General features: G+C 31.4%; 1 protein-coding gene across 1 annotated transcript; it reads right to left on the bottom strand.

Moving 5' to 3' along the window:
- Positions 1–5,219: 5,219 nt before the first annotated feature.
- On the bottom strand, positions 5,220–6,265 carry LOC143197532 (non-structural maintenance of chromosomes element 3 homolog). Its single transcript, XM_076406069.1, has 4 exons — positions 5,997–6,265; positions 5,724–5,939; positions 5,452–5,666; positions 5,220–5,397 (listed from the first exon to the last, which is right to left on the bottom strand). Exons 2-4 carry the CDS (start codon positions 5,869–5,871, stop codon positions 5,287–5,289), a joined length of 474 nt encoding a protein of 157 aa, XP_076262184.1. The 5' UTR covers positions 5,872–5,939; positions 5,997–6,265; the 3' UTR covers positions 5,220–5,286.
- Positions 6,266–13,771: the final 7,506 nt, after the last annotated feature.

The raw sequence follows: 13,771 nt of genomic DNA on the forward strand, positions 1-13,771 counted from the left end.
GCTTAGTTGCCGCAGTAGTAAAGGCGACAGGATGGTCCCCCTGTTGCGATAGTCGCGAGTTCGAATTCTGCTGGGGCATGTAAGTAAATTTGTGATGTTTGTGAATGCCCTTAGATAAGAGTACAAAATCCGACAAGGAAAATGATCCCAGTCACGCCAGTAACCAGGCTGGGTAAGACGGGATGTCTTCTGGGATAATTTCTAAGTCAATAGGCTTAATAATAACTCGCCAGTCAATAGGCTTAATAATAAACTAACTTTAAAAAAGACAAGAAAAAAAAATTACTGTATAGTATTATAATAATTACATGCAATAACATGCAATTTATAATTTAATTTTAAACGAAGTAGTATTACTTTTATATTTGAATGTTCTGTGGATCTGTAAAAACGAATGGAATTTTTCTATGAAATGGAATAATACCCCACAAATATTTTATTGTATTTTAATATGTTAATTGATATTTTTAAATATGTCCGCGGCCAGAAAACATATCGATAGAAAATAATTAAAAAAAATCAATATATGGGAGGAAAAAAAATACCGAAATCTTTAGTGCAATAACTACGGTATTAAAAAAAATAAACCAATATAAACCAAATCAATAGATTAGCCAAAATTATCTATATTTTTACTAATAATATCGATAGTTTTTATCAAGAATGTCGAAATTTTTTTTACCCCCTACAGCTCTATATTATTATGTTAAGGTTAGTTCTAGTGTGTTTCCCCGGTTATATATGTTTTCTCTTTATATTATTTGAGTATGATTTGCTTTAATTGTATACTACTATTATTTTCCTTGTTAAGCTTAAGTTATGGATTGTTATTAAATGATATAAAAATATTTTTGGCGACAGGGACTCTATTGTTGGTAAATAGCAATGTTTATAGTTAATTCACTGGTATAAAAGGATCTATATCTGGGACGCTTTTAACTTTGAAGAATAATAGATACCTCATCGTGGTATCTTTATTCGGAAACGTGGAAAAATAATCCCTCTGTGCCAGAAACAAACCGAGTTTTAGGTTTGACTAGTGAACCAGCAGAAGACAAATCCGCATTAAGTTCTAGTCACGAATTGCTGAATGTAATGATATTACATTTTCATATGAATTAATTAACGAAGAGGTATATTAATGTGAAATTATTAGATGCAATTATATATCAAAAATTTCATTGACCTCTGCACAATACAGTTTTTACCATCGCTTTCTATTTAGGAAATGAAAATTAAGCAGTGGATGATAAAAGCTTGAAGAATGCTCAAAGGAAAGCTGCACAGAGGGCTCTGAAAAATACAGAATATCAACATCATTCTTTGAAGATCAAAAAGAGTGAAAAGAACCTGAAGAAACACCTGTAGCTTTACTAAACAATTTAGCATTAAAGGTAAGGATGTCTGTACAATACTCTATAATTAATGATATTTTGGTATTCAATATTGTTTAGTTAAATATAGACATATAAATAAGGTGCCTTTTAGGAACAAATAGAAGGCAAGACTGCATCACCAGACATTTCAGAGAAAAAATCTTATTTGCATAAAATGAATGACACGGTTCATTTTAATGATACTCTTCATGTTAGAAGAAATGATTCTGACACGAAGGGACCTTTCAAAGTCCATTTTAACGTCAACGACGTCAAATTTTATGGAGAGGCGCAAACGATAAAAAATGCTCGTAATGAAGCTGCATTGCAAGCTCTAAATTATATTAACAAAACAAGGAGGAGTTCTCATTTGAAGCAATGGGTAGACAATTTATTATAGAAAATGATGATTAGATAACTTACCTTTATTTCAGGTAATTGCAAAGAACAAAATCAAATGATAAAATTACCCATTTTTATTGTGTATGAAGCTGCTCAAAAACGTAATTTGGAGGTTAACTTGGAGATAGTCTGGGCCAGCCCATAAGAAATCATTTACAACAAAATGCACGGTTGATGATTTAGAAGTCGCTGGATCAGGAAGATCGAAAAAGGATCGCTTCTGAAAATGTTACCTGGTTTAGTGAATATTCCTGAGATTGAAGGGTAAACACACAAACAGCAAGAAAACTCTAAAACTCCTCTCCAGCAACCAACAAAGTCCAAAAATAATAATAGAAAAACAAAATTGTAGACTATTTTCGATATGATTGATAGAATGTTTGACAATGTGGTAGATTTTGACAACGGTCTTATTGGTAAAGTACAAGGCACGTCAGAGGTAATTTAAATTAGTTTTTATGATATCAAGTGTATTTTTATAGTCTATTTTCAGGATGATGCCAATTCCAACAAATCTTAAAATTAGGTCACCTTTTAAACTTTGAAGTACAGTATACTGAGTTCCTTGAGAATGAACAATACTACGCAGTCTTCTGATTGGGAACAATATAAGCTTTTGTAAGTAATTATTGATACAGAGTTTTTTAAAACCTTTTTCCATACATTATTATTTAGATGTGCCTGGGTGAAGGCGTAAATATCAAAAATTCTCGTGACCTAGTAGCTAAATATGGATTGAATGTGGTCTATTAACTAGGATTACTAGATAAATTTTTCGAAAAATCCACAGATGTCAGGTAATTTTATTTGGTTTAAATTCGCTCGGCAACCCAAAAAACAAATTTCTACAATCTTGTCAAATGTCTGTTTCTAAACAATCGGTCTTGCCGTATCATTTTTATTTTCCCACAATCTTATTACAGATGAAAATACACTTATTTAATATTGTAGTAATATTTTGGACATAGAATTATTCCAAGATTGATATATAGGAGACAATCAACATAGAAGATGAGAAAAAGGATTCTGAACTGTGACTTTATGTGTTATTTAGTATTATATTTATGTTATAAGACCGATTTTCATAAAATTACATTTATAGATATAAGTTACTTTGTTGGCAAAGGTTAATAAATAAAAATTGCACTGAGCTCAGTTTATTTTGATATATTTTGTTTGAACCTCTGAGTTGGAATTTGATTTTCTGAGTAAGGTATTTCTGTTACCTTTAATTATACAATTCCTTGTTAAAGTAAAAGAAAATGAGTTTGCATTTAGGGAATTCGTTGAAAATATCTAAAATTTCATTTTAATTCGGAATATTTAATTAATTTGTCGAAAATAAATTTTATAAGATATTTTAAATTTTATAGCTTAAAATGATCATATGTAATGATACAATTATTGTCTGGAGCTTTATTTTATTTATAGTATATTGTGAAGTAACCTTTGAACTCTTAAATATAACTAATCATATTTTCTAGTCCAGCAGTTGGGTTAAATAGGAATATATTCGGATCAATTTTCTAAGATAACACACTATATTTCATTCATCCAAGAGAAGAAGATCCAAGATGGAAAGGTAATTTTAATATAAAATGCACTATGATTCAGCTGTTTTTTCATTAAAGCATAATTTATTCTATATTATTGCTATAATAATAAATAAAAAAGGTTCTATTTTTAACAACTACCATTTAAGTAAGAAAAGAAGACATCGTTATCCCGTAGATTAATATTGGTAATTTGAGTGACATATTAAGAAAATTGTACAATATATATTATTATGAATTAAACATTATATAACCAATTATTTTATTGATATCATTTTTATTATTTTACCTGTCTGTCTATAAGTCTGATTATAAATATGCATAGAATTTGTCCGTATTAAAACAAAAAAATTGTTTCAAAGAGACTTGGCTTTGGCTTTATTCCTGTTACAGTCTGTTAATTCTTCTTCAATAGTCTGAAAAAATATATGCCCATCTTAAAACACTATTTTTTTCTACCACTTTAAGTATCTACACTATTTAAATTTATAATATATATTCTTCACAATTTCTGTCTGACATGTCATGCTAAAATTATTACTTACCTTGAAAGGATTAATTTTTCTTAAATTACACATTCTAGATGTAAACTGATATTCTGATAGTCGGCGATGGTGCAACTGGAATAAGCGCGACTATACGAGCCAAACAACTGTTGGACGCGGAAGGGAAGAAAATCAGGGTCGGTGGAATCGAAGTCATAGCACACTTGATCGGTGGTCTATACGGAACATAGATTTTTAGGTAATCATCGTCGAGAAGGCCCCATAAATGGGACTGGAAAGAGAAGGGCGCGCCTCTGAACACTCTCCTAACGGAGGATAAGTTCGGTCTATTAACTAGCACCGGTAGGATTCCGGTACCAGCCCTGCCAGGTTGGATTCTTTGTCTTAAATCGATTTATATATTGAATAAATGATATTTCGTCAGGAACTCCGATGTTTAATCACGGGAACTATATCGTCCCGCTGGGACACGTTATTCAGTGGTTGGGAGAGCAAGCTGAGGCAGTGGGCCCGGGTTATGCACCTTCCGAAGTCCTGTACAACGATGACGGGAGCGTTAAAGATATCGCGACGAATGATTCAAACATAAACCGGATGCGCGGAGCACACCATCGGCTGGCCCTTGGATAAGAACACCTACGGAGGATCCTTTCTGTATCATTTAACGACGAGGTATCCCTGATCGCCGTCGGGTTTGGATTACATCAATCTGTACCTGAGCCCGTACAAGGAATTCCAAAAGAACTGAATATCCAAAGATCGGTAATGCGGTAATGTTCGTTTCTTCGCAGGTTCAAACACCATCCGTTCATAAAGCATCACTTCGAAGACGGCAATAGGATCTCACCAGGGCACCGGCAGTTTTCACAGTATCCCCAATCTCACTTTTCCTGGAGGATGCTTAGTAGTAGCTTTGCCACGGGTTTTATTACCTTGCCGAAAGTTAGTTAAAAGGATTGTACCTAATGAAAAATTAGAGCATTACACAAAAATAAGTTTTTTTTATTAATGAATTGTTTAAAAGTTCATAAAATAATCACCCAAATGTCATCAAAACACAACTGGAATCTTTTAAAGTCAACTAAAAGCGTACATATAGTGTATAACACAAATTATGTTATGCAACACTTTAAACTCGCAAAATCCTGTCAAACGAAACTTAGGCATCTTCGACGGACTCGAAGATTGTTATTGTCCCGCTGGTGTGTATGAGTTTGTGCCACTCGATTCTGGAGAGGGCCATCCACCGTAAGACGTGCAACATCAAGGACCCCAGCCAGAATAACTGGGTGGTCCCAGAAGGAGGTCGCGGCCCAGCTTACAACGCAATGTAAGGACCAATGAGATTTAACATTTTCCTATATCTTTTTATTTATATTGTATTAGTTAAGAAGATACAATTTTTGTATACAAATAAACTTTATATTGTAGTTCTACCAGTATCGGTGACTAGCTTGATTCATCCCTTGTTTCTTCCTTTAGCTCTTCTCTTTCTTTGAACTGATTCTCGGCCGCTCTGTAATGTTCTGGCCAGTCTTTTGGTTGCTTATTTCCATACATCTGTAAATCAATAATAACCTGACAATGTGCTTATAAGTCAACTGAAATAGTTACCTCACACACGAACTGTAAAACCTTCATCTTTGAGATTTCAATTTCAGCTCGAATCCCCCATTGGAAAGTTTGTATTTTCGTTTTCTCATCAAACTCACAGTGAAGGTAATAATTCTTTATCAAGGTTTCTCTTATATATTCTTTGACTTTACCGAAAAATGGATGCTCAACTTCTACATCAATATCCAAGGACTTCAGGAAACTATAAAGGGATTCTGAAATAATAAATCAACAATATAAAAACAATAAAGGAATGGTATCGTAGAGCTCACTGTCTGATACTGGCGCGTTTGTCATAAATATATGGGATAAAATTAATAGAGTCAGTATCTTGTGAGCAGCATTTGGTACATTTGAACCAGTTTCATAACTAGAAACACATTCTTCCTCTTCATCGGAATAATTTACAGGAGGCAACATACTAATTAAAAAATAAATTTTTTTTTCATTTTTACATCATCATATTCAGTAAGTGTGTAACCATATACCTAAAAATGTATGCAAAACAATATCAACAACATCCATATAACAATAATAATACCAACATTTTCCAGAACCTTAATTGCTTGTTGTATAACACTATCCACGCATTGGCCCTTTTTGTGAATTACATTTTGATTTAATTCGGATCTGGTATAAAATGAATTTTCGTCAGCTTTAAGAATAATGTACCTGACTACATCATTGATTATATTTTCTGTATTTTGATCGGGTACGTCTGGATCAGTCTGTGATTTGGTTTTTTGAGACCCGCTAACTGATCTTCGCTTCTTCGACATTTTTACGACTTGAAGAACTTTAAAATCGTGTATCCGCTATCTCCATACAGCACTATCAACACAAAAATTTAAATAACTAGCCGCTAGGGATGCAGAAAAAATATCGATATTTTTTTGTCGATATATCGATATTTTTTAGATGATATAATTTCAGAAGATTAAGTACAATTAAAAAAAACTTTCAAATCGGAACTTACTTTTAAACGTTTAGTGAATTCTGGTACTTAATTTTAATGGTTTATCAAAAATACCGTTATTCCTTAAGAGTTTTAGAAAAAAATATTTTTTAGGCTAATATTTGACTACGTTTATTTTCAATTAAAAATATACATACATTTTTTTGTAAAATATCGATATATCTTATACTTATTGCAAAAAATATATATATTTTTTCCTTCGACATATCGATATTTTTTGTGGCCAACATGCCTACTAACCACTACAAAATATGCAAAATCTAATGCACGGCTTGGCTTTTTATTTTAATTCTTAATGTCAGACGAGTATGTTCGATCCCTTTCCTATATAAATTGTAAGAGAGGAAAGGACGGATATAATTGCTTGGAGCAATTAATTTAATATTTGCTTATATTTTACAACCTTAGTATACGCGAGACGTATTCCTTCACGTACTAACTTTAAAAAAGAAAAAGAAAAACATTACTGAATACTATTAATATATCTATAATACTTACATTTTAAAGGAAGTGGAGTTACTTTTATATTTGAATGTTCTGAGATGAATTGCTATTTTTAAACAATATACTAAATAAATATAAACAATACAATACAACTTAAACTAAACATGTATTACTATGTGATATATAACATGTATTACAATAACCATGAATTAAAAATGATCGCACAATAACTACTAGAGCTTTTTAAAATAAAATTAATGCTTTATTTATTATCGGACAGAAATATTTTCTAACAAAAACCGAGGGTGTTAGATACACACCAAAAAGTCAATCAAAAGAAATATTACCTATTACTTATTTGTCATTCACAATTTTAATTTTTTACCCTATTACATTAACAATCTTGAAAAATATCGTTCCAAAGTGTTGCTATATTAATATACAATATATTTTTATTTAGAAGCAAACTACCAAAAAAATCATAAAACTAAATATATTATATATAAATCTAGGAAAGCATAAATTCGGTATACATTTTTGTCAAGGTCGCGCCTAGGACGACAGAGTCAGAACGTTAAAAAGCAGTCGAATGAAACTAGTAGAACCGAAAATAGTAACTAAAAGTACACGACTCAAAAACAATCGATAGTAAAAAGTAATACAATCAGTCGAACCGAAACTAGCGACTGATTAGCCATAGTTCCCAACGCTAATTATGTTCTAATAAAAAAGTGCATTTCCTTACTGCCCCAACTAAAATTGAATTAGTGTTGGTAACTATCGAATAAAAACAGTCGATTCGACCACTATTTTTTAAGTTAATCATGTTTCTCCCATAATAAAGTTAAGTGAGTAATTTAAAAATGATGTTACTAACATTTGTCTTAAAAATATCTTCAATATATGCCCGAAAATATATTTGATTTATAATAATCATTGAAGTAATTTACGTCTGCATATTAAAGTATACGCAAAATATATCATGAGCTAACACTTACTAACCATTTTCAAATTCCATTTAATAAAACCTAAGTATTGAAAAATTTAAAATTTATACATTATAACAAAGGCGTCATAAGTGAGATTATTTTTAAAATTGTAGAATAACAATCAGCGCACCTAAAAGCAAATATACATATATATTCTTATTCTTCCCTTTTATATAATAAACATAAATATGGAATATTCAATGAAGTAAAAACTGTTCGTATATTAAAAACTTTTAGTTTAATTTCTTCTAGTAATTTGATATACGTAAAATATTATCATAACAATTAAAATATACAACACTACTGTCTCTGAAGGTGATTTGATCGGTGGTACGAAAATGTTTCAATACATCAAGAATCAAGATTTCAGTTCACCATCAACCATTTCTGCACATTAAAAATACATTATAAACAAAATCAGTTTTAGAGCATTACCTTACCCCACGGTATTTTGATTTTTTTCATATAAAAACCATAAATCTTCACATTAAAAGCACAAATCAAATTAAATGCACTGTTATCCTGTTATTATTAAAGAAACCGAATAATAACGTTAAAAAGCAGCAATAGAACTGACATAACACAAAATAAACCCAATATTTAATTCAAATAAAACCTAGAATAGAGCGGAAAAAACGTTTAGAGTGGGGAGTTGAGAATTAAAGTGATATATGCAACCAATCCTACAAGCTAAAGGAAATGGCGTGAATTTCAATAATAAAAAAATCATGCTAAATGTCAAATCAACAAAATCAAAATACATGCACATTTATATCGTTTATCCTGATAAAACCTACCATTAACTTGACCCCTTATTACTTGACTCATTATATCCTGACCCCGACCCTTCTACAAAACCCTGTATCATTTATCCATAATTTTTGATTCATTATAATTAAGTATTTGGTAGATAAATCATATGAGAAATAAGGGAATTTTTTAAATTTGCTCATACATTCTGCAACCATACATATCACAAATTAATAGTTATAAAAAAGTTTATTTATTTTATAAAATATTTTTTCATGATAAACGATTTAATAGCTGGCTTAGTTGCCGCAGTAGTAAAGGCGACAGGATGGTCCCCCTGTTGCGATAGTCGCGAGTTCGAATTCTGCTGGGGCATGTAAGTAAATTTGTGATGTTTGTGAATGCCCTTAGGTAAGAGTACAAAATCCGACAAGGAAAATGATCCCAGTCACGCCAGTAACCAGGCTGGGTAAGACGGGATGTCTTCTGGGATAATTTCTAAGTCAATAGGCTTAATAATAACTCGCCAGTCAATAGGCTTAATAATAAACTAACTTTAAAAAAGACAAGAAAAAAAAATTACTGTATAGTATTATAATAATTACATGCAATAACATGCAATTTATAATTTAATTTTAAACGAAGTAGTATTACTTTTATATTTGAATGTTCTGTGGATCTGTAAAAAAGAATGGAATTTTTCTATGAAATGGAATAATACCCCACAAATATTTTATTGTATTTTAATATGTTAATTGATATTTTTAAATATGTCCGCGGCCAGAAAACATATCGATAGAAAATAATTTTAAAAAATCAATATATGGGAGGAAAAAAAATACCGAAATCTTTAGTGCAATAACTACGGTATTAAAAAAAATAAACCAATATAAACCAAATCAATAGATTAGCCAAAATTATCTATATTTTTACTAATAATATCGATAGTTTTTATCAAGAATATCGAAATTTTTTTTACCCCCTACAGCTCTATATTATTATGTTAAGGTTAGTTCTAGTGTGTTTCCCCGGTTATATATGTTTTCTCTTTATATTATTTGAGTATGATTTGCTTTAATTGTATACTACTATTATTTTCCTTGTTAAGCTTAAGTTATGGATTGTTATTAAATGATATAAAAATATTTTTGGCGACAGGGACTCTATTGTTGGTAAATAGCAATGTTTATAGTTAATTCACTGGTATAAAAGGATCTATATCTGGGACGCTTTTAACTTTGAAGAATAATAGATACCTCATCGTGGTATCTTTATTCGGAAACGTGGAAAAATAATCCCTCTGTGCCAGAAACAAACCGAGTTTTAGGTTTGACTAGTGAACCAGCAGAAGACAAATCCGCATTAAGTTCTAGTCACGAATTGCTGAATGTAATGATATTACATTTTCATATGAATTAATTAACGAAGAGGTATATTAATGTGAAATTATTAGATGCAATTATATATCAAAAATTTCATTGACCTCTGCACAATACAGTTTTTACCATCGCTTTCTATTTAGGAAATGAAAATTAAGCAGTGGATGGTAAAAGCTTGAAGAATGCTCAAAGGAAAGCTGCACAGAGGGCTCTGAAAAATACAGAATATCAACATCATTCTTTGAAGATCAAAAAGAGTGAAAGGAACCTGAAGAAACACCTGTAGCTTTACTAAACAATTTAGCATTAAAGGTAAGGATGTCTGTACAATACTCTATAATTAATGATATTTTGGTATTCAATATTGTTTAGTTAAATATAGACATATAAATAAGGTGCCTTTTAGGAACAAATAGAAGGCAAGACTGCATCACCAGACATTTCAGAGAAAAAATCTTATTTGCATAAAATGAATGACACGGTTCATTTTAATGATACTCTTCATGTTAGAAGAAATGATTCTGACACGAAGGGACCTTTCAAAGTCCATTTTAACGTCAACGACGTCAAATTTTATGGAGAGGCGCAAACGATAAAAAATGCTCGTAATGAAGCTGCATTGCAAGCTCTAAATTATATTAACAAAACAAGGAGGAGTTCTCATTTGAAGCAATGGGTAGACAATTTATTATAGAAAATGATGATTAGATAACTTACCTTTATTTCAGGTAATTGCAAAGAACAAAATCAAATGATAAAATTACCCATTTTTATTGTGTATGAAGCTGCTCAAAAACGTAATTTGGAGGTTAACTTGGAGATAGTCTGGGCCAGCCCATAAGAAATCATTTACAACAAAATGCACGGTTGATGATTTAGAAGTCGCTGGATCAGGAAGATCGAAAAAGGATCGCTTCTGAAAATGTTACCTGGTTTAGTGAATATTCCTGAGATTGAAGGGTAAACACACAAACAGCAAGAAAACTCTAAAACTCCTCTCCAGCAACCAACAAAGTCCAAAAATAAAAATAGGAAAACAAAATTGTAGACTATTTTCGATATGATTGATAGAATGTTTGACAATGTGGTAGATTTTGACACCGGTCTTATTGGTAAAGTACAAGGCATGTCAGAGGTAATTTAAATTAGTTTTTATGATATCAAGTGTATTTTTATAGTCTATTTTCAGGATGATGCCAATTCCAACAAATCTTAAAATTAGGTCACCTTTTAAACTTAGAAGTACAATATACTGAGTTCCTTGAGAATGAACAACACTACGCAGTCTTATGATTGGGAACAATATAAGCTTTTGTAAGAAATTATTGATACAGAGTTTTTTAAAGCCTTTTTCCTTACATTATTATTTAGATGTGCTTGGGTGAAGGCGTAAATATCAAAAATTCTCGTGACCTAGTAGCTAAATATGGATTGAATGTGCTCTATTAACTAGGATTACTAGATAAATTTTTCGAAAATTCCACAGATGTCAGGTAATTTTATTTGGTTTAAATTCGCTCGGCAACCCAAAAAACAAATTTCTACAATCTTGTCAAATGTCTGTTTCTAAACAATCTGTCTTGCCGTATCATTTTTATTTTCCCACAATCTTATTACAGATGAAAATACACGTATTTAATATTGTAGTAATATTTTGGACATAGAATTATTCCAAGATTGATATATAGGAGACAATCAACATAGAAGATGAGAAAAAGGATTCTGAACTGTGACTTTATGTGTTATTTAGTATTATATTTATGTTATAAGACCGATTTTCATAAAATTACATTTATAGATATAAGTTACTTTGTTGGCAAAGGTTAATAAATAAAAATTGCACTGAGCTCAGTTTATTTTGATATATTTTGTTTGAACCTCTGAGTTGGACTTTGATTTTTTGTGTAAGGTATTTCTGTTACCTTTAATTATACAATTCCTTGTTAAAATAAAAGAAAATGAGTTTGCATTTAGGGAATTCGTTGAAAATATCTAAAATTTCATTTTAATTCGGAATATTTAATTAATTTGTCGAAAATAAATTTTATAAGATATTTTAAATTTTATAGCTTAAAATGATCATATGTAATGATACAATTATTGTCTGGAGCTTTATTTTATTTATAGTATATTGTGAAGTAACCTTTGAACTCTTAAATATAACTAATCATATTTTCTAGTCCAGCAGTTGGGTTAAATAGGAATATATTCGGATCAATTTTCAAAGATAACACACTATATTTCATTCATCCAAGAGAAGAAGATCCAAGATGGAAAGGTAATTTTAATATAAAATGCACTATGATTCAGCTGTTTTTTCATTAAAGCATAATTTATTCTATATTATTGCTATAATAATAAATAAAAAAGGTTCTATTTTTAACAACTACCATTTAAGTAAGAAAAGAAGACATCGTTATCCCGTAGATTAATATTGGTAATTTGAGTGACATATTAAGAAAATTGTACAATATATATTATTATGAATTAAACATTATATAACCAATTATTTTATTGATATCATTTTTATTATTTTACCTGTCTGTCTATAAGTCTGATTATAAATATGCATAGAATTTGTCCGTATTAAAACAAAAAAATTGTTTCAAAGAGACTTGGCTTTGGCTTTATTCCTGTTACAGTCTGTTAATTCTTCTTCAATAGTCTGAAAAAATATATGCCCAGCTTAAAACACTATTTTTTTCTACCACTTTAAGTATCTACACTATTTAAATTTATAATATATATTCTTCACAATTTCTGTCTGACATGTCATGCTAAAATTATTACTTACCTTGAAAGGATTAATTTTTCTTAAATTACACATTCTAGATGTAAACTGATATTCTGATAGTCGGCGATGGTGCAACTGGAATAAGCGCGACTATACGAGCCAAACAACTGTTGGACGCGGAAGGGAAGAAAATCAGGGTCGGTGGAATCGAAGTCATAGCACACTTGATCGGTGGTCTATACGGAACATAGATTTTTAGGTAATCATCGTCGAGAAGGCCCCATAAATGGGACTGGAAAGAGAAGGGCGCGCCTCTGAACACTCCCCTAACGGAGGATAAGTTCGGTCTATTAACTAGCACCGGTAGGATTCCGGTACCAGCCCTGCCAGGTTGGATTCTTTGTCTTAAATCGATTTATATATTGAATAAATGATATTTCGTCAGGAACTCCGATGTTTAATCACGGGAACTATATCGTCCCGCTGGGACACGTTATTCAGTGGTTGGGAGAGCAAGCTGAGGCAGTGGGCCCGGGTTATGCACCTTCCGAAGTCCTGTACAACGATGACGGGAGCGTTAAAGATATCGCGACGAATGATTCAAACATAAACCGGATGCGCGGAGCACACCATCGGCTGGCCCTTGGATAAGAACACCTACGGAGGATCCTTTCTGTATCATTTAACGACGAGGTATCCCTGATCGCCGTCGGGTTTGGATTACATCAATCTGTACCTGAGCCCGTACAAGGAATTCCAAAAGAACTGAATATCCAAAGATCGGTAATGCGGTAATGTTCGTTTCTTCGCAGGTTCAAACACCATCCGTTCATAAAGCATCACTTCGAAGACGGCAATAGGATCTCACCAGGGCACCGGCAGTTTTCACAGTATCCCCAATCTCACTTTTCCTGGAGGATGCTTAGTAGTAGCTTTGCCACGGGTTTTATTACCTTGCCGAAAGTTAGTTAAAAGGATTGTACCTAATGAAAAATTAGAGCATTACACAAAAATAAGTTTTTTTTATTAATGAATTGTTTAAAAGTTC

The sequence above is a fragment of the Rhynchophorus ferrugineus genome, unplaced genomic scaffold (genome assembly GCF_030347505.1).
Source record: "Rhynchophorus ferrugineus isolate W39M unplaced genomic scaffold, kcgeb_rfMv2 rfM5, whole genome shotgun sequence".
In the NCBI taxonomy this organism is placed as follows: domain Eukaryota; kingdom Metazoa; phylum Arthropoda; class Insecta; order Coleoptera; family Curculionidae; genus Rhynchophorus; species Rhynchophorus ferrugineus.